General features: G+C 36.9%; 1 protein-coding gene across 7 annotated transcripts in view; it reads left to right on the top strand.

Annotated features, from left to right (window-relative positions):
- Window positions 1-22,946, top strand: part of STAG1 (stromal antigen 1) — a 167,965-nt gene that overhangs the window by 71,065 nt on the left and 73,954 nt on the right. For 6 of the 7 annotated variants that reach the window (XM_021394526.1, XM_021394524.1, XM_021394527.1 and 3 more), the window contains 2 exons: window positions 18,976-19,052; window positions 21,149-21,353. In XM_021394526.1, the coding sequence (XP_021250201.1) occupies window positions 18,976-19,052; window positions 21,149-21,353 (282 nt within the window). Of the gene's footprint in view, window positions 1-10,160; window positions 10,318-18,975; window positions 19,053-21,148; window positions 21,354-22,946 lie in introns of those variants that run through there. The other variant, XM_021394531.1, reaches the window with a different exon arrangement.

Genomic DNA, 22,946 nt, shown 5'->3' with positions numbered 1-22,946 from the left:
GGAGTTACAAAGTTAAAACACCTTTGATGAGAAATCTTTTCTCCCAGGAACAGCCTGCTGAGTTTAATAGGTACCAGCTGTTGCGGAAACAAATCCCTACAAAGTCATGACATCATCTTTTGAAATACCTTTCAGGTAGTCATCAGATTTATCAGAATCCCTGTTGTTTATTTATTATTGAAGTGAATCTAGATTGCTTGTGAGTTGTTGTGTCTTAGAAAAACGTGATCATGGAAAAAGGGCCTGGAAATTGCAGTAACTTCTGGGAATGAAAGCGTATTGTAGGTAGTTATATAGATACAGCCAGTAATGTTCTTGTTGACCGTATGTAGATATAGCCAACAATATTATTTGAAATATCCTCTTGTTAGACTCTATAAAGGATCAGAATCCAAAATTCTTATAGAATTAACCCTCTAAAACAAATTCTGCTTCAGATCTAATTCAGTATGCCAAGAATACATTTGCTACTGACATGTTTATTCCCAGCTCAGACTCCGGACGAGGAATATATAGGCAGCTGTATGAATGGAACCATTAAGTAATGCAAGTAGTTCCTTGGAAGAGGTAGAAGTGATACTTTACTAAATTACCACTAAAGAGTGATAGTAGTTTAAAAAAATTAATAACGTTGTGAAGTGATGGTTCTTAAAGATTTTCCCTGGGTAGTTGTGAACATTTTGTAACTTAAATGTTGCAGCTCAAACAAATTAAAATTTTGTTTCAGAGGTTGAATTGTGGTTCTGCTTATGCAGCTGTGCAAAGTGGTAAATTGGATGACCACAAAGCACCTGTTACAAAAGGTTTTGGTATCATCCTGTTAGGGAAAGAGATGTAACAAAATACAGAACCAGTCCCATTTCAAGGAATAAAAACAAATGATCAACTGATGTACTAAAAATTGCTTGGAAAGAAGAATCACGAATCTCCAAATAGGAGATCCTTAAGTAAACTAATGGCATGTGAATCACAAACTGATCAGAGAATGCTCCTTGTCATAAAAACAATTTAGAAATAAAATCATTAAACTACTAGCAAAGTACGTAGTCTTCATTAAAGGCAGTTATTCTTCCAGAGACGACAGACTGGAGTTTTACATAGGTGTAATTTGCTTCTGGCAACAGAAGTCATAGTAATACTTCAGAGCTCAGGCAGGTGGATAACAGTAAAATTAAGGAATGAAGTTAAGATATCTAGAAGAAAATTGAGGATACTATATTGAGTAGAAGAAAGCCACTTGGTTTATTGTACTGGCATCCCTTACGTATATGAACAAAGTAATGTGGAAAAGCAGTTCTGCACAAAAGCTGTTAAGAAAAATAGTTTATGGCCAACTATTAAAAGAAAGGGATACATTTTCATTTCAGGAGACCAAAGTTGATTAGTAGGTACCTCACGTGGTATATATATATATGGAAGTGGAAAATCATGTAAGTCTCTTTAATTACGCTACTGTATAATGAGGAAATTTCAGAGGGACCTAACAGTGCTGTTAAGTAGCCTTTCTTTTACTAAATTGAGAACTATTATACATCTATTTGATGATGGAAATAAATACTTTTTTAAATAATTTAGCTGAGAATAGTTTGGTGGATTTTGTGGTGGTAGTAGAACTTCAGTTTTTGGTGAAGTAAGTGTGTGACAAGTTTCTGTTGGGTTGATTCAAACCATTTTTGCCCCACAATTTTCATCTGTTATTCTTCAAATCCGTTTAATTAATTAGGCATTTAGGGTGACTCATTGCTGAAGAAGAGGAAGAGCAGCTTTTGAGATTAACAAAAGATTACTGTTACTTCTGCGTTCTAACTGATTACCTTTGAGCTATTTGTTCCTCGTGGCTAAGAAGAATAAAAAGGCAAAATTCAGCACTCCAGTTGAGGTCAGATATGTTTCCACAGCTTCTTGTAACATCCTGAGTCATTTCTTCCAGTTAGAGCTGGATTTATTGAGTCTTTTTTTCCCTTAAATTATGAACATAAAGAAATGGAGTTTCCTTTTGAATTCATACTGTGTTGAGTGTACTAGTGGATTTGTAGGAAGCTTCTCCGGTACCCCAGATATAGTTCTTGTGACTTTTGTTTGAAGTAGATTCAACTTGAGTCCTGAAAGTAGTTCCTTCAGACTTTTTCTACAACAAAAACCCCTGAAACTTAGTGATTTATTAAATGTTTTGGAGCTGACAACTTTTGCTTGACAAGTCAAGTTGCTAAGCATTCTTCCTACCCTAACACCAAGTCTTGTAACATGAATTTCCTGTTTTAAAGTTTTACTTAGAGAATAGAGACTGCTGAAGTTTCTGTGAAGCAAACACAAGTGGGGAACGTAGAGGAATTCATTAAAATCCCTTCTTTCAAGTCTTTGAAAACAAGTTACTTCAGATCTGCAATGAGGTGATTCTTATAAAACTGTGATCTAACAAAAAGAAAAAATCTGGTGATTGCAATTCAGAATAGAAAAGCACATGCACTAACATTTGTTTTTGAATAGAGAAGAATATAAATTAAATTATTGTGCCTGACTGGAAATCACAGTTTCATAGTGCTAGGTCAGTACTGATAGAAGAACAACAAATGACATTGTTTTCAGCTTCAGAAAAAAGTAAGGTCACTCCAAAAGTAATACCTCCTGTTTATTTCCATGGAAACTACAACAATGAGCACCATAACACCATTCGATGGAGCAAATTCTCAGCTACAAAACACTGTTTTTCAGTGCCATGCTCATCATAATCTGCATCAGTGGAGATGACCACTGTCACCACTGCTGAAACGCACCACCCACCATCTCGCTGTGCTCACGTTCACTGTTTGGTCTCCAGAAACATTCAGCAAGCACTGATGGATGTCAGTGGGTGCCATTTTTTCTACATGGAGGAATTCAGTGGCACACCTTTGCTTCATCCATGTCAGACGCCATCTGTCAGACTGCCCCTATGCTGCCATCTGTCACATGGCAACAACATGTAATGGGACATTGATGGGAAGGTTCGGCCTCTGCTGCTATCCACCAATGTCTGCCTCTGGTGTCGTGGGCCAACCTCATAAAATAGGAGGCATTACTTTTGGAGCAGTCCTCATTGAAATTTGTGTTCCTGTCTTGCTATATTAATTGCCCTATGGATAAATGTTCAGTGACAGAATAGCTTTTAGTTTTGAATTATGAGAAGATGAATTTATGGATTGAAAGCACTTTGATTTATAATTTTCCAGCTGTTGAACTGTAATTCTTTTCTAGCAGTTACTCTGCTGGCTTTGCTTCCAGAAGATGAAGTCCTTTCCATAAATATACAAAAGGAAATATATGCTAGTCACTTCCTCATGCCGCTTGTGAGTAGTTCTCTTAACGAACTGGAGTTTTATGTCCAGATAAACAAAGGAACCATAAGACATTCAAACTGTCTTGAATTCTTCAACTGAGTTAGAAATAGTTTAATCTTGATGGTACATAATCTGTGCAGGAAATCTCCATGAGTTAGTTTGCTCTTTGTTCTCAAGTTATATTGTTAATCTTGCTCTTGTTTTTTGTTTTTTGGGGTTTTTGTTTTTGTTACTTAACACACCAATCATCCAGTGCTAGTATTAGAACCAACACAGTTAAGGCTTGTAATTCACCTGGAGATTTGAATTCTTGGTGATGTATGCAAAATACAGGTTATTCTCTACCAACTTAACTTGCATGACCAGAGTTTAACTTACAATGTGTACATGGAATTATGTTAACTTTTTTTTTTGGAGGTGTATATTTGAGCTCTAAAGATTTTCAGACACACTGAACGTCATGTTTGTTTGGGCCACTAGGAGCTGCTTACAGAAGAATATACAAAAACATGCAAACAGGAAAAGTACCGGTGCAGACCATAACTAGTTATTTTGTCTAATAGCGGTGAACATTCTTACTCTCAGTTTTGTCTGATATACCTAATTTTCAATCCATTTTTATTTCTGGTTTCCATGGTAGCCTGTAACAGAAGGTATTGTACTTCAGCTATGTGACATTTAGAAAAAATCAGTATTTATCTTTGTAATACTTCACTGACTGGTTCCTTGGGATTTTATTTTATTTTTGCAGACATCATATCTATATATTAAATAATTTATTGATACAGATATTTCATATATATTGTTTATATCTTCTTAGTCCCATGCTGAATTTTGTAAAGACCTCTCATAACTCTGTTTTACCCACTTTTTCCATTTTATTCCTCTTACTTTGTATAAAAATGCATCAGCTGAGATCAAAGAGTGAAACTACATTCATATGATCTTTTTGACCAAATCTTAGGTGCCATAGGTCTTATTGACTCAGCTGTCACAGCCAGCTTTTGCCCCAAGTTTCTGGGATATCTACATGCAAATAAAGCTTCATTGTAACCAGTTTGTTGATAAGGAGCAGTGGCCGGGTTCAGCAGTTCACGAGGTGTTTCCAGACTACCTTCCTATCTGTTGTTCATAAACTTTTCAGCCTTGAGAAGAAAGGGTTGCCTATTAAAATTGTCAGTTGGTTTAGCCTGGTGTATTACTTTATTGCTCTGATTATCTGATACTTCAGTCAGTATTAATTTGTAGTGTTACTTTGCATATTATAACACCACAATTGTTTATTTTGCCTCCTTAATTGAGATATAAAATACAATTTGATTTAGTTTGGACGTAATGCTTTTCTGCATGAATGGTAGTTCGGTAAACGTAACTAACTGATTACAGAGGTGTTTAATAACACATTCTAGAGAGATAAGATAAAAGTACAGTCAGAAGTTGCAGCACATTCAAAGTTAGTTAATTGATCTCAACTATGTACTAGATTAATTTTAGTATAGTACAATGTAAAGTAAAGCACATTAGTATTAGCATTTTAATAGTGGCATGCGTTTATTTTAGCTTACAGTGTTAATAGGAGTTGAGCTCACTTACATTGGCTTTGCTCCGACAAAGGTTATAGGTTATAAAATAGAAACATTCTAGGGATCAGGTTCAGTATCCAAGACTTAAGACAAGTTACAGATAAGCTGCAGGGCTTACATCTAGGTTTAACTTGCACAGATGATTGCATGGATGGATATTCCATAGCTTTCTTTCAGGGAAATAAAGAATTAATCTTACAAAGTGGCTTATGTTTCCCAGTGCTCTGAAGGGAAACTGAGCAACAAGCTGCTTTTGGGAAACAAGTGTCTGCGCTCTTCACCCCCTGGTAGTGTTCTTCCCTGCTTGCATGTGTCAAGCAAAACTTGCAGTTGTGATTAGAAACAGTGAGAGATATTGCAGTGTTTTGGAAAATGCATTTAACCCTTAGGCATTTTGAGACTTTGATCTCATGGAAATAGTGTAATGTGGCAGGCATTTTGAAAATGGGAAATACTTCATGCATTTCTTTTTGTTCTTATCAGCCTGCAATGGCAGCAACAAAAGTACTGAAAATCCCAGGGGAAAAAAAAAAAGTAATTACATGCATGAGATCTTATTAATAGGGAAAACTCAGGGAGAAGAAGAAACTGAAACATTTCTTTAGTACTTTCACGTAACAGAGGAATGAAGGATGAAGAGGTAAACTTGTGGCAAGTATAAAGCAAAAGGAAGAATGGACTCCACAAGTTACAAGAAAAGAATCTGTTCTGTGAGGGCAGATTTTCACAGGTGAGCTTAGGAAGCAGAAGAGGCAGATGGGCATACATCCCAGTGATTTAGCTCTGCTTCACTGGCCAAAATGTCTGTGTATTTGTTTCACCTGATGTGTGTGTCATGGGGCTGCTCTAGGCTGCTGCACAATGGTACAGCCATAATATACTGCTGAACAGGGCCATCAGTTAAAAATGTAACTTAATTTTTGAGCATTCGTCAAGCAGATAACCCATAATATAATACCCTTTGGTATTTCTATTATGGATCTCAAGGAAAATTTCATGTAGGAAGGACAGCAAAGCAATTACTAGACAAGAGTCTGTGTTGACAGGTGTTTATAGCTGAGAGTGTAGTTATGCCAAAAGAATTGGTACTATATAGAAAATTAAGCATTACAAATCATCTTAAAAAACTGTAGTGAAGAAATCCATACATTAAGACTTCCCGACATCTTAAACTGATAGTAAGGGAGAGGGAGCACTGAGAAGTGGAACCAGAAGAGTAAGTGGCTATTTTATTCGTTGCATGCATGGTGTCTTGCTTTTGGAAATCTACGGAGAATTATACTAGTAGCATAATATATTTTAAGCTCAGTTTTAAATTCATGCAAAATACACCATTTCAACTAATTATAATATTATTTTTTGCAAGGTACGGCATCCAAAGCAATCTGAAAGGAAATTGTAAATAAGAATTCAAAGCATTTTCCCGATTAAGCCTGCCATACTTCCAATGTTCCTCTGTTTTTCTGCTTTTCCTTTAATGGTATTTAATTAATTTTTTCCCCTCAAGTTCACCATCTTTGTGTTTATTAGTGTTCTTTATTTCTCCACTCAGGCTCTTCATTCCTCTTGTATTTCATCCTCTACTTATTTCTATTGCTCTTTCAGCACTCTTTCTAGTTTTCATTGCTTTATCACTTCAAAACTTTACATAAGTTTGCATAGGTGTACCTTTGTTTACTCTCATACATAGTGAATCCTAGACATCCACTGTTGAGAAACAAGGAATTTGTTGACATTTCTCAGCTTTTTGCTGCTCTTTCTGCATTCCCACTTACATGTTTTGTCAACACTGTCATGATCTCTGTGTGTTCTCTCATCTTTCCTCAGTTTGCATCTCCAGTTGCCATTCCATGCAGCTTCAGATGACCTCAGAGCTGCCCTAGAATGGCTCTTTCTCCAGCCTTCTCTTGAAAACTGCCTGCAGTTTTTCTTTTCTTAGCTTTGAGGTGACAGTTCATTATATTTATTATAAGGATGTATGGACTTTTACTGATTTAGGCTCTAGTATAGGCTCTCTTTTTCTCTTGCCTCTGCCAAAGCATTTTGAGCAGCTATTGTTAAGTTTACTTTAAGTTCACTTTTTAATATGATAATTCCTCTTATTTTTTGATAATAGCCAAATCCAGATAAGGTATAAAAAGAATTGTGGGCTTTTTTGCATAGCATTTCAGCTAATTTTTCTTAAATGCCTTGTAAATAAAGATTACTGCCTCTGTTGTGTAATTGGCTAACCCTTGCACAGCTTCATGGATAAAAATGCTTTTGAGACAGCAGATATAGTATTTGTGCCACTCCCTGTGGGGAGGACATTTTTTCAGATAACTATTAATGTCTAAAGCACAGCTGTTACTGACTTCCTACTCCTTATTTTCAGTTTGCTTAATGGCTGGGCTTAGTGTACCTCAAACAGTTCTTGAAGTTCATGAAATGGAAACTTGAAGTTCTTAGTTTTGTATAATAGATACATATTTGCAGTAAGAAAAAAGCAAGACTCCAGCTTAGGCTAAGAGAATGGAATCCTCTCCATTAAAGAAAGGCTGATGCAAGCTCTTCCCTTTTTTCTTTACCACCTTCCTTTAGGTATGTAAAAAAAGTTGAGGCAGTGTACATGCAGATACAGTTGTTTGTATGCTGTACTTTTTGCACATATTGTGTATTTTTTGCAGACAGTTTCTCAAATTTGTTTATTATCATAAAAAAAGAAAAGCCCCCATACATGTGTTCAGATATTCAAAAAGTGTTGGAGTGAGCAAACAGATAAGAGAAAATTGAGTTTTATCCTAGCAAGGTAGGAAAAAACAATTATGTGAAAAAAGAGAATTTCTCTCGTCTTGCATACTTATAAATGGGGAATGATGAAGATGAAGGCATTGCTGTCAGCCAGCTCTGGTAACCTTTTGCATTGGCTTGTCATAGATTATGGCTGGTAAATGCTGTTCATCTCTACTTGAAACAGATGATTTCCTGAGAAGCAGAACCAATGAGGGGTAATACCTAGGGTATCCTCACTGCTTGTCTTCTTTACTAAGTGGTACGAGAGCTTTTGAGCGTACTGATCAAGTGGCAGATTCTGTTTATGAGAGATGATGTTCTGAATTCCATGTAATTCTCTAAAAGCATTTTAGCAGAAGCTTATAAATTTTTGGAAACCAAATCAGCTATATAGACAAACACAGCTGTGGAAGAGGTTGCTGTGTTCCAGTTGAAGCTTTTCTTGAGAAGGAGTGGCATTCACAGTGTGAGTGTCCCGGCCCGGCTCTAGTGTCAGGGTTTTTTGGTGTCTTAGCAGACTGAGGTAATGATTTAGATCGTCTTTGGCTTCTGTTCAACTACCCGCTTTTGTAAAATTCACTGGAACATTTTAGGTCTGTCAGATTTGGTTGAAAGAAACAGTTCAGATGTTATTAAGCAGAATAGTTAAAGACGGAAATGCACACAAGGCTCATTTCCTTTTTTCAGATTAATAAAAAAGCAGATAATATTTTCAGGAAGCTGATGGCTTTCATATAATCAGAAGAAACAAATATTTTAGACTTAAGTTGTTTCAAACACATTCCTGTGTCTCCAGTCTTGTTTTGTGAAGTACAACAACTTTTATCAAATGGACTTCTAAGCTTCATTAGCTTTCTGCTGGTTACATAGTGTTAATTCTGCTGTTATGTGGGAGGATACCAGTCAGTGTTTCACTGCCCAGTAACTCTCAGGGTGATGAATAGGGAATTCTGAAAAGCAGGGATTAGATCTAGGGAACTGGGAGGTATTGAGGTCTGTTGAGTGGTGCTGTTAGCGATACAACTTGTCACCATATGCATGCTGCAAATAAAATACTGACTCATTTTCCTTATCCTTCCACATAACAGCAGCAAACTGTTCAAGCAGAATTGTAAAGACTGTGTACCAAGGGTATTTATTTCTTCAGAACCATATTTAGAAAGTTATTGTGTAGTTAACAATAGCTTCCTTGATCTAAATGAAGCAAAATCATTTGTCTTGAAGTGTAAGAGAGGGGTCAATGATAAGCAGAGTATGGTGGTCCTTCCACAGCTGCAGAGGAGTCATTTTTTGCCTGCTGACAGTTCTTTGGATGGCACACGCCACAGAAAAGCTTGGCCTGTAGCTTTAAGGAAAGAAGTGTGTTGTAAAGGATTCCCTTTCTCTCTTTTGTTTTGTTTTGTTTGTTTTTGTTTTGCTTTTTAGTTTTCTTTCTCACAAGATGCTCCAGACTCACGCACATGAGGTGTGAATAAGTGTGACGTGATTGAAAGACTCTGCCTGGATTTCCAGAAGGCCTTCAGTGAAGTCCTCACTGACCTGAGCGAGGATTAGCTGAAACAAATGAGTTAACTGAGTTGCTCAGTCTTGAGAAGGTTAAAGAGGGAGACCTTATTGCTTTCTTCAGATAGTGAGAGACTGAAGAGATGGTGGAGCCAGGTGCTTTTTACACATCCATAATAGTAGATTGACAGTTAACTGGTAGGAGTTCAAACATGGATGTTTTCAGTTTCACATAAGGCAAAACATTTTTACCTCCAAGTACTGGATGCATTAATGAGGAAGCTCTGGGATCCCTATCCTTGGATGTTGACAGCTCAGCTATGCATCCTGGTCCAGTTGGCTGTGTGTTGGGAAGGGATTGGACTAGCTGGTGGCCCAGAATCTGCCAACAAAGATTATTCTACAATTCTAAGTTTCTAAGGCAAATGAATATATGCAAGTTTGTTCTTGCATGGAGAAAATTTTGGTAGAAAAGTACAGGAATCTTCTCAAGAAGCAGTACAGGAAAATCAATTGTCTGTTTTTAAATAGTCATAATCTAGTTATTGTTTTCAGAATTAGTGGATTAATGCTTAGCTATCCAAAAGAATGCATAATAAAGAATCTGTAAAGTATGAAGCCTCTTCTAGTACGGTGGAACAGGGATCCATTATTTTTACCTTATGGAAAATTCAGTGTTTTTTAAACTACTCTGGGGTTTATTATAATTGCTTCAAAATATTGTAGGTGGCACAAAGAGGATATACTGGTTCATTGTAAGTACAAATACTGGTACAAAGCAGTTTGTTTTAGCTGAAATTGGTTTACCAGACACGTTCAGTGTTTTCAAGCCTTTGCTATTTTTATCCCATGCTTCAGCTGTGCATTATAACAGGAGACACCTGGTACCAAACTTCAGTTCACACAGCAGGAACTTATAACACCTTGATAACCAGCCTAGCAGCATGGGACTTGTGTAGTGAACACGGGCATGATTGTGCCGGTAGGCGTTTAGCAATTGAGGTAATATTTTTACTCAGCCCTTGGCTACAAAACTGTTTACACTGTTAAGCTCTATGAATATGCTTGTATTGTCTGAGTCTTCTGTCCCTGGGCACCACTGGGAAGTGTCTGGCTCCAATGTCTTCACGCCCTCCAAAGAGGTATGTGTATTTGCTGATAAGATCCCCACCCAGGAGGGGCTAAGAGTCTCTCTTTTTACTGAGGGAAGCTTGAGGGCTTGCATGTTATAGCAGTGCAGCTGATGAGCGACTCCTAGATGTGAAAACAGCCTGGTAAAAGTACTCTAAAAGAGTAGTTACACCTGAACTTTCAGCCCTTTCTCCAGGATACTGATGTTTCTGTTGCTGGATTTGAGTAACTTTTGACAGTGTGAAGCTGAAGTTTGGTTCCACATATGAAGTGATAAACTGTTACTCGTAGAGTCTGTTGTTGTTTTGATAATTTGGAAATAATAACCTCTTTGCTTGGCAGTGTCTTGAGAGATGAAATTAAGAATCAGAAATTAAAGATGAATTTATGTGTACATATTAAAAGCAAAAGAGTCTATCATAAAATTACATTGCATCTGCATCTTGAGTGTTGAATGCGTTTCAGACCATCTCACTTCCAAAAGAACAGAAAGACCTGAGCACCAGGGAAAAGAATGACAGAGGAACAGTTATTCACTGTTTCTTGCAAAAAAGATCCCATGCTTATCCAACAAAATGATCAGGCAGCATTTCTAAAAATAGAATGAGTTACTCTCTTAGAGAATATGGAGTTAAACTGGGGGTTTTATTGATCTCAGTTCTGTGGTATGAAAAGTATGAAATAATTCAGAGGTGATAGATCCACTAGTAGCAATAAATACAATGTTCACAGTGTGGCTTAGCAACCTGCAGCTGAGATAAACCTGAACTACTGCCCAGTGCAAGATTTATTTATACATGTGCATGTCCTTGCACACCTCCAAACACCTAGTGCTGATTACTGAGTACAGAAGTCCTTACATTATTTTCTGCTTTGTCAGGTCCATGTGAAATGTTTCTCTTAACAAAAAGTTTCCTTATAGCACAAACATGGGAAACTACAAGAATGAATAGTGCCTGCAAAAAAAAAAAAAAAGGGGGGGGGGGGGGAAGCAATTGTAGAGTCAGTACTAAGCAGGTAGAAAGTTTTTGGAGTTAAAACCCAGGAATGCATTGGAGCCAGTGCTTTCCCCTCTCCTTGATCACAAGCTGTTCATTCAACCACAGTGAGGTGAGGCAATGCAGGACAGCATACTGCTGCTGGATGCCTGTAGCTGAGGATGCTTCCACAAAGTGCAAAAGCATTAAGACATAATTAGGAAGAAAGCACTGCCTTTGGGGTAGCAGAGGCTCCAGAGCTTTTGCTTGTGTTCATGCCGTTTACTGTTGTTTGAGTCTGCTGTGATCTGACAAAAAGGTGGATGCCTTCTGAGAATTATTACTTCAAGCCATCAAAGCATGAAAAGATCCATTTTGTTAAGTCGTTCAGTATAAATACTACTTTGCAAGTTTTGAGGCTTTAGTTATTAATTATGTGGCTTCTGTTATTCAAAGTCAGTGACATTAACATCAAGATGAAAAGCAGCTTACCATTTCCAAAGGCAAATACTGTAAAGGTATGCCAAAATAGTATTATCTGACTTAAATTCACTGAAGAGGTTTCCTTTATAAAAAATTTAAGACTTGAATTTGTGAAGCATGCTATTTCTGGATGCATTAAATTATGCAGGCCTGCCCCTTCTTCTGGGAGTAGCTTGTGGAATTACTATGCTTTTTTTCTGAAGTGCATTATTTGCCATTTTATCAGTTTAGTTACTGTGAAATTATTTTGCAGCCTTGGCTGTCAGCTTTAATTCTAGCTGTTCTAAATAATTTTGTTACTGGAAAACTTTGCCTGCTCCATTATTCATCCTTCCTTTCAAAGCATTAATATCTGCTGGTTAGCATATTTCTATCAAAATCCTTGTTTAGAAAGCTATATTCCATTCTGAAAACTGAACATTTTTCTTATCTTTCCTTTTTTTATCTTTTAATCTAAAAAAAAACCCTTTCTCTATTATTGTATGGCAGCCTATTTAAAAACTAAAATAAGGAAGTTAATTATAAAGTTTGAAAATGGATGTGTGTTGCATAAACACATGACTTTCGACTGCTTATTGGAGCTGAGAAAGCTCCAAACCATTTGTGAAGCAGTGCTTCACAAAAATAACATCAAGCCTTGAGTAGGCCCAACAATTCTAGGCTGGCGCAACAGTCACATTTAATGGTAAGTAGTTCTTTGGGTCAGTGCTGGATTCTGTATTTTTTCTCTTTCATTCTCCAGACACGTAGATTACTTTAAGCAAGTAGCAGATTCTCACGCATAGGAGATTAGGAATTTCACAGGATTTCATTTCTTTACAATAGACATTAGATTTCTGACACTTTTTACAGTAAGAATATATAGTTATTTTTTCAGTTAAGATGAAATAACTGAATTGTCACTGATGCATATCATTGTCCTCTTTGTAGCATTTTCAGGCCATCTTTGGTGTATATCTTTCTGTACCTGTAATAGGAGGATTGTTATCTTCACTAGTGTGTTCTGGATCAATATAACTTATATAAAGAACATCCAAATCGTATGACTCACTGTTTGTATACGTGAATTTGTCAGCTTCTTAATCTTATTCAAAACCTTGAACTCGAAAGTGTAACGTAGAATTGCTCGCTCTGTCAGTGAAACAACTATCCTTGAATTTGGATACTAGAAATAGCAAGGATTTCATACTAAAATTCTACTTCTAGTGCAGTGCAGTGAACCTCATTTCAATCAAAAGTTAAAGAAGTCCTCCCACCTTTATTAGCACTTTTGACCTCTTGTATTGAGACTGTTTGTAGCTATGGTCACTATTGATGTTACTGGTTCGTTTAAGTCAGTTTCCTATTTAGTAAAATTATGAGGTTTCCATACTGAGTATTTTCTTTAAGGCCAAATTTGGTTTTGGAATATCAGCAGAAACAGTTAAGCTAATTCTTGCCTATGCTAAAGTTTTGTAAATCAGAACAGTAACAGATTTCTGTGCCTTGTATTGTGGAGGATGCAGAATTAGAAATGCTTTAGTAGTGGTCCCTCTGAATGTGCCTCTCACTGTCTCAGTCAATTACTGTGTAAGTTACGCATCCATGCCTTTATTGGCCATGTAAGGAGCACAGAGTAGGAACTGTAGGTGGCAGTCAGGTTTTGGGAGGAGAGAGCATAAAAGGGTCCTTCAGATAGATGGAAGGGACCATAATGACCAAAGTTCCCTCCATTTCAGAAACTGGATTTTGTTGCAGATTTTTCTTGGGTTTAACATCAATCACATCGCTATGGAAAAATACATTCTTAAGTATTTCTTCACAATGACAATTAAAAAATTTCTCTTCTGTCTGGTGGAATTCTGTTCTTTTCATATGTTTCTCATACTGCTTATGGCCCCCAGTGGGGTTAGTACAGTTCTCTATAATGGCATTTCTCGTCTTTGTTTTCTTACTTATTTAATTCAAAGGAACAACCGTTTGAAAGAATCTTCAGCAAAAATCAAGATCTGAAAGTTCAGAAGCAGCAGCTTGCCCCTAAATCCTTGTCCTGTATAATATCAATGTTTTTATTGGGTCTGAAATCTCGTGTAAGTCTCTGGAAGATGTCTAGACAATGATAGAAGGGGAGAGAATGTTGGAGTTTCTGCTGTAGAAGTTTACAGCCACCAGAACAGGTGCTATCGTTTCTGTATGGTTATATACCATACAGGAATTGGTGAGATGGAGGGTCTTAAACTAGTGAGGTGTCATCAAGGAGTGGAAGATAGTAAGTCAGGGATTATCCAGTTAGTTTGTATAATGTGGAGGTGACTGTCTGATACGGAAGATAGAGAACACAAATGGAAAATATTTTCTATGAGAAGTAATTTTAATTATTGGGATGGCAACTTGAATGGGCTTAATCATTGAAATAATATTCCCAGTTCTACGAGAGCAAAGTGAAGAGCAAAATAACGATGATGGTCTTCAAGGCCAGACTGGACGTGGCTCTGGGCAGCCTTGTCTGGTGGTTTGCGACCCTGCACTTAGCGGGGGGGTTGGGTTAGGGTCCTTTTCAATCCAGGCCATTCTATGATTCTATGAAAAGGTGAGAACATACTGAGAACATAGATACACAAGTCTGCATGGGGAACACAACCAAGAGAAAAGAATGAATGCTCCTAAAATGGATACTTGAGAGTCAAGTACAAAATGACTTAAACCAAAAGAAGAACTGGAACTATAGTAAATAAGCAATATATTTGATTCATACACTATACAATGGTCTGAAAATCAGAATGGAGAGTGATAAATAACTAAAGGCAAATATTCAAGAATTGTAGAGTAATGCATACAATGAGGAAAACAAAATGAAGTACAACAAAGTGATGCTCTGGTAAGCAAATGGATAACTGGAAGGTCAAACCAGGAATTAGTCTTAACTTTGCAGGGAAATTTCAAAGAACACATTTGAATGTGATTTAGGAATTGACATGTTAGATACTTGGTTTCTGTTTTGCATTAGGATGATAAACATAAATGAACTGCTAGAATTCTTTCTGGTAATTGCCTCTGATTCTCTGGTTGAAAAGGTTTTAACTGCATGAGGCTGTGATTTGTTTATTTTTTCCACTGGGATTCTTGCTGTTTCATTCAGTACGTGTTCACGATCTGAAGCTGTTCTAAGGATGAATTCAGGCTGTGTCTTTTAGGACAATAATGGCTTTTGAATACTGCTTCATTGGCAGCAGAAGCTGGGCAATATAGAGAGAAAGCAGCATGAATAATTGGAGAATACATCAGTAAAAGCATCTTCTATTCTTGAGTGTGCCACAGAAGTTAAAATTCACCTATTTAGGCTGTCTTCTTTCTAGAATCCTGGTTTCTGGTGTGAGTAAAGTGTTTCGGTATTCAGGCTTGGAAATGAGTGGAAAGTTAGGATTTAGGATGCTCAGCATCTATTTGGATGTACTTCAACAGGCCCAGTACTGTTTCCATTTGGATTCATGATTAATATATATTTATTCCAATCAGGTAAGATCTATGTTATTATTCTTATGGGATGGTACGCAACTCACAGAAAATAGAATTAAAAGAAAAAATATGTGTGTAATTTCTGGTTAGTTTCAGGCTGCTCTTTTCTGGGAGCAGTAAATGAGATGTTCCAGAGTACACATGACCTAGGCTGAGTCATGAGAAATAATGTATGGTTTGACATCAGTCCTTGTTTATCATCTTTCATACAGAGATTTGTCATTAACGCTTTTGAGATAATTTAAAAATTGCGTTTTATGGACATTGTGGAAGTGGATTATTTCTGTCTTATAATGTAAGTGGTAAACGGGGAGAAAAGTGTAGGAAATACACACTGAATGATACTGGGGGAAAGAAATATTGCCCTCTCAGATATTCTGTAATCATCATTCATCCTTGCAAGATCTTTGTTAAACTTACCCTCTCTTGACAGTGTTACCATGCTCTGATCACTATTGACTTTTTGCTAATGCAGAAGACTACATTTTCATATTATACTTTTCAGCTCAAGTCTCCTAGCGTCCTCAACTTGATGCCTTTATAAATCTTTCTTTCAGTTACTGTATTTCCAGTTGGCATGGGTGAGCGATAATAAACACTCACCATGAATTTGAGGTCCCACAGTTTATCTTTCTTTGACAGAAGAGCGTGGACTTACTTTGTGTCCATTGAGTTTTCTGTCTTGAGCTGCAATTCTTTTACCACTTTTTAGCAGCTTTCTGAGTGTGGGCAGGTGATCCAAAGGAGAAGGGATGATGCTGGCTTTGTAGCTTCCCTGAATGGAGGCAGCAGAGATGAAACATCGTTGTGGTTCATTGGAAGTAATTTGTTGCCAGCTGTCAGGAGTTTGGATAGCAAGAGTCCCTTTAGCAGTGAGCAATTTGTTTTCATTAGTAGTGTTTAAGTGACTGTAGGCTGTTAGAGGTGAAGCACCATTCTTACCACAGCCTTATTTCCATTGTATAAACTTCCCTTTCTTGATGAGTACTAGAATTGTTAGCTTTCAGATTTTTTGGTGTTATGACTTTTCTTCTGTGGAGCTTTCTAGAATAGCTGGGTTATTCTTCTCATTATAAATATATATTCTGAAGCCAGTGAGCTGTCTTCCATTCCATGGGCTCTTGTCTACTGTGGCATCCTTAGTTGATGTCAGGAGCTTGTTTCATCCTGTGCATGCCCCAGCCCCATGCCCTCAGCAAGCTGGGCTGTCACTTATTTGGGAAATGTGTGTAGAGTCTGAACACGCCTTCACTGTAATACCTCTGCGTGGTGATCAGTAGAAATCCTCAGGTGCCCAGGAGGTAGATGAAGCTCTTAACATTCTAGTTGAGGAAGTTAAAATGCCTTTCCATGATTCAGAGGAGACTACCTGTGACCTGTAGTCCTGTGACTCCAGCTTCTCCCTTGGGCCAGTGTAGTGAGCAGCTTACAGGTTTCTGCAGTTGTGGCACAATATATACAATTTGTTGTCTGATAGTGACATGGGAGTTGCATCTTATACCAGCCATCAGCCTTCTTTGGGTGCTGTTACTGCATCTGCAAAGTTGTTCAATTAAAGAAGCAGGGATAAATAGTCCTAGTCATAAATGTATTATGTTGCAACAATGCAATTAAAAAAATAAATAAATCAGTGCTTAAAGTAGTTACTCCTGAAACCAATTGCTTTAAATAAATTGTTGAAGGAAAAATTATACTTGACTGTTAAGTAACGTAAATAATGGGTGATCATTTAAAAGCCAAAAATATCTGAGGCCCTAAGTAATAGTGACCACAGTATAATTACATTCCATACCCTCAGGGAGAAAAGATGCAGAGAACTACATCAGAATTACATTAAATTGAAGGGAGATTTGAACTGAGTGAAATGTGTTAACAGAGAGTTTTTGTTATAGTATTTTTAGTTTTTTTCCAGTAAAGTAACATGATTATATATTTTATGGAAGCTATTTAAGGTTATTAACAGAAGTCACAAATAAATTGAATGAATAAAATTTGAATCAGGACTATGAAAAGAAACAACAGTCAGTAAGTTAGGTACTCAGTGGGGCTTATGTTGCTAATCAAAATAGGAACAGATGACAGCATGCAATGAGAGGTATAAATGCAGCTGAGGTGGATTTGCTGTTCAACACTGAGACACACAGAAACTGTTACAATATTGAGGAAAATATTTATAATATAACTGTACTTAAAGATTATTTTGATGCTGATAAAATGGTATTCTGTCCTGCAGCAGTATTCTTTTGGGTTTTTGTTTTATATTAATATACCACATTACTAATTGTTTATTAAAAATGTGGAAATTGCCCTGCACAAATGTAAATCACTGTTTTTAGAACTGAGAGTAACCTAGTATGAAATAGATAACAAGTAAATATTGCTTCATGAGGAACACTGCCAGTACAAGAAATTAAGATTCAAAGTGTGTTCTGAAATAGTTTCCTTGCAGAGATGTAGAAGATTGGTGAGCTCTAACTGTGCCTATGTATTTTGCAATTTATATTTCTAATGCTTGTTTTTCAAGGAAAAAATAGTGAAATTAAAATATTCCCATAACAGTTGGTATACTTATCTTTATTTTTCCTTTGTACAGGAATTAATGCTGGTAGCTGTTATTCTGATTTGAATTTTTGGAGCCATGCAGTGGACTGTTAATCCAATTGAATTTTTTGTAGTAGTAGCAAGACTTAGTCTTTGAAATGCTAGCAAGGTTGCGCTGGGGAACTGTAGCTATGTGGTTTACTTAAGTTTTACACATTTCCTCCATTAGCAAAAGAAGATTGTGAAGTGGCAAAAAGATGGTGATGAATTATAAAAATATATATAGTGCAGTAACAAAAAAAAAAAGTTCCTTATGTTGTCTTGTGTTACATGGTTGGAGATTCAGACATTGTTCAGTTAGTGAGGCAGTAATATGATATAAAGATATTTTGTTTGTTTTGATTGATTTTAGGATCAAGTCACAAGAACTTTCATTAATTGCTATTGTGTTGTCATATTTTCAATTTTTGGTATCGTTGTTCAATTTACAATGTAAGGTCAATGCTGTCAATTTAAGTGTTCAGGTAGTGGGGGAACAACATACTCCACGTGAAGGAATAACATAGATGCAGTTACTGCTTTTAGTCCTGAGCTGGCTCACATCTTGACTGACTCCTTTGGGCCTTAGGTTTTTGAGAACCTTACTGACTGCAGCACCACATGATGCAGTTGTACTAGCTCTGGTCTGCTGGTGCTGTAGCTCAGTTCACACAGTGTTGTGCCTGAACAATAAACCGTGCTGGTCCAGTGTTCAACAGTTTGAAAACAACTCTTATGTCTCCAAATAGAGATCATGGTATATCTTCAATCATGGAAAGGGAAGAATTACTAGTAATGGCCATAGAACTGAAAGACAGACTTAATTTTATTTTGCAGACAGAATTAAAACTATTTGGTGACTGGAGACATGGTATGAGTCCTGCATTTTTAGTTGCTTCTGTACCACGCGTGCTCAACTGTGAAGAGTAAATTTTATTAATTTCTATTCAGATCGTTTTGCCTGTTTCTTCAAAAGGCATGCTTGTTCAGGCTGTTTCTACTATCAGTGTATTATATAGTCTTTCATATGTGTTACTGAGTTGTAAGTTCAGCAGCAGAAAGACTTCAGTATTGATATTTTGATATAAAAACGTGAGCTGTGTTAATTTCTTTCGTTCCTTTATTACATTACAGGTACTGTAAGAATTGAAATGTTCAGGAACATGCAAAATGCAGAAATAATAAGGAAAATGACAGAAGAATTTGATGAGGTATGGTGTACAGATACTGTGTACAATAGTTTCGCTATTTATACTACAAATAGTATACAAAACATACAGTAGTTTTGAACATTATGAAATATATTACAGTGTAGTTTGGTTGTAAAATAAAAATGCAGGGGGCAAGAAACCAGTGGTAGGCAATGTTTCTGTATAAGAAATTACACCAACAAGCAAAGCAGCAATTTGAACTGCAGGATGAGGATGGACGGGCCAATATTAGCTTTAGAAAGAATAATAATGGAAAAACAAATAATTTGAAAGGGTAGTTGCAGTTACTTAACTTGAAAAGTCAGTGTTATGTATTGAGTAGGACTTGGATACTGAAAATTTTGTGGTTTGACATGTTGAAAAGCGTAATTGTACTATCAAAAAATCATGGAGCAAGCTCCCATTGCGTACTGTGAGAGCCTAGCCAAGTCTGACTGTACAAGAGCTGCCTTGGGTCCATGCTGGTATGGCTTCATATGCCATATCCTAGGTATTACAGTTGCTGACTGTATTAGAGAGATTAATAAGAGGAGGCAGTAAGAAGAACTGTAAAAAGTTATCTCACTGAAATTTGTGGTGGTATGCTGGATGCTGTAGTTCACTGCTTGAGACTGCCATCATGCTGCAAACAACCGTGGATTCTCGAGACAGGACTGTAGGCTTGGCATTTGCACCATTCTGGTCTGTTTTCTGTGTGCAAATTAATATTCAAAATTAATATTGATCATTTGAATTGGCAATTTAAACCAAATAGTAACTTGACATAAAAATTGTTTAACACTGTTCCAAAATGAAGAAATAGTCTTTCAAAAGCTCCAAGCATTTTGTTTGAAACAAATCTTTTGTCAAAATAAAAATGTTCCAAATCTTAGTGATTTTGAGCTTTGAAATTTTCATATTTGGGAATGCGACATCTCTTAATTGATTTTTTTTTTTGTTTTGTTGTTTTCAAAACAGAACTCTTGTTTCTCTCCAATTAGACATTAAAATTCTATTTGTTAAGGTAATGTCATTTAGCATTGTAATGATAGAGAAGCTGGGATCATTAAGACTACCTTACAATTGTGTCTTTTTCTAATATTGTGTACTTTTTTCTTTTGTAATTTTAATCATTTTGGTATGATTGTAATATTTTAGTATTGAGTTCGAGTTCACTTTGTTTTTTTTGTGTTTTTTTTTTTTTTTCCATCAGTGGAGCATCTTCTGTTAAGTTCAGGTTAAAGGGTATTTGATTACAAGTCCTCTCTGCTGAAGTTACCGGCTTTACATGGTTCAGTCTGTGCAGTAAGACAAGTCCCAGGATAATAGAACTGCTTGTTCTTCATGAAAATGCAGAATTAATAAGTAGAGATGGTTTTAACTTTGGCACTGCTGACTTCCTATCTTGGGGGAGAGATTCAGGGAGGAACATTATTGCCTTAATGTTTTGAATAAACCTGGAATTGACTTACTAATCAGGTGACCAAGGAGTTTATGAATTTTATAGTAGGAGAGGGTAGTCTCTCTGAGATGCAGTATTGCTTGAAGGGAGAATAGTGAGAAATTAATCTTGGAAAGAGGTTAAACTTGAAAAAAATCCTTTGCATCTATCAGAAGGTAGATTTAACCACAAGAAAAAGGAAAAATTTATAAGATCAAAAAAGGGAAATATTTACTTTCTGATAAGATCTCAGTTGCAAACTTGAGTAAAGCATATTTTGTGGGAGGAGGTAGCCAGATTATTAGAATGTTAACATGGGGTAGAAGTGGGAGGTGGAGAGTAATACAAATGTTCAGTCACACAAGACTTCCTTTAGATTTTGACCTTAAATACTTAGAAATTTTCCTTTGTCATCCTTTACCTCCATTTCCTGACACAGGACGTAAAGAAAAGAATTGAGTCTGGATGCATATTTTTTACTATGTATAGCTAATAATGCAAGTGTAGCACAGTTATAGTCAAATCCCTAAAAAGTGATTTCATGCCTACAAGGTTCTTTATTTATTGAAGAATTAGTTGTTGTTGTCTGTTCTGCATTGGCTGGGTGAAAAATATACTGTTTAGCTTAGACACTTGGTCCATGTTCATTGAGTGTATTCATTTTCTCATTCTTCAGGACAGTGGTGATTACCCTCTCACCATGCCTGGGCCACAGTGGAAAAAGTTTCGATCCAATTTTTGTGAATTCATTGGAGTGCTCATTCGACAGTGTCAATATAGCATCATTTATGATGAGTATATGATGGACACGGTGATCTCTCTTCTGACTGGTTTGTCAGATTCCCAGGTCCGGGCTTTCAGGCACACCAGTACATTAGCTGGTAAGTAAAACAGTGCAAAGAGGGGTGTTTTCAAAGAAGTTATTACTATTAAGTTGCTTTGAGAATTACTGCTAATGTTGATACAGGTAGAATTTGACAAGCACTGTGAACTCTGGAAAGCTTGATCAAATCAAGTATTTGTATCTCATTGTTTTCTACCTCTGGCCATGCTGCACTTTTCAATACACCTGCCTACATCTGAGTCAGACTGGTTATATCATTAGACAGAAATAGGCTTTATAGAGGGTATTTCATATGACCTATGTTAGAGGTCTCTGATAACATGGATGAATTGCTGTGTAGAAGTAGCTATATTTCTCCACTTGCAAATTAATACTACAATTCCTAGCTTAGATACAGGTATCTAAAACTAGAGACGTCAGTGATGTCTTTCTACTGATCTCATGCTGAAGTGCATCTTCTTGGAATGCTGCTCAGAATCTGTGCTAGTTACTTAATCTGAGATGGAGTCTGTATTCATTTCCAGCTGATACTGAATACTGATCTTAAATTCATGTGATTTTGACTTGTTATTTGCTTATATTATGTTTGATAAGAGAGATTTGCTTTATAAGAGATCATGGAACAAGAATAATGCTAATATACTCTAGGTACATATGATACACTCTGAAAGTAATGCCTCCTATGTGTTTCCATGGAAACTACAACACATGCAAAGAGCATGATAACACTATTTGGTAGAGCAAATTCTCAGCTGCAAAACACTATTTTTCAACATACTCACCATCATTAGCTATGCATTTTTGCCAGTGATGAACAGGAGCCTTCATACCACACTTGTACAGATGTACACCAGTGGAGGTGACTCATTGTCACCATGGCCATTGCTGAAATGCACTGCCCACTTCACTGCGCTCACATCCACTGTTTGGTCTTCAGAAACATTCAGCAAGTGTCAATGAATGTCACTGGGTGCCATTTTCTTCCCCAAGGAGGGATTCAGTTCCACCCCTTCGCTTCATACACACTTCAGTGTCAGACACCGTTCTGTCATACTGCCCCTCTGCTACCGTCTGTCACACAACGTGTGGCGGGATACTGGTGGGAAGGTTCAGCCTCTACTGCCACACCACCAGCATCTACCTCTGAGGCCATGGGCCAACATAATAAAACGAGGCATTACTTTCAGAACAGCTCCTATAGACTTGGTCTCTTAAATTGATTGGCTCATCCTTGTGTGGGCAAATGTTTGAAAAATGTAAGAGGTTTGATTGGAAAGAGGAAATGGCAGCATACCTTGGAGATGTTACCCAAGTACCATGCTGTGTAGAAGAAACAGTTGCTGTCCTGTAACTAGAAACTGCAAGCGAGGATGAGCAAATGCCGAGGCCTACATTTATCACAGCTAGCTTCATTTATTTAAGGCACTGCTGGCTTCTTGCTTGAGAGGCATAATCAATTAATATGCCCTACACTTAGTTATTTTTATGTATCAACAAGCTGTGAGAGCTTTGTTTTGATTCTGCAAATTTCCCGTAGGCTAGTTTTTGCACTTTAGATTATATTGCTATACTGCAAAGCAGAGGCCATCATGATGCTGTGAAGCTCGGTCTTGATAAGAAATTATGAAAA

This window comes from Numida meleagris, chromosome 4 (assembly GCF_002078875.1).
Source record: "Numida meleagris isolate 19003 breed g44 Domestic line chromosome 4, NumMel1.0, whole genome shotgun sequence".
NCBI lineage: Eukaryota > Metazoa > Chordata > Aves > Galliformes > Numididae > Numida > Numida meleagris.
This window is presented reverse-complemented; position numbering and strand designations above follow the sequence as displayed.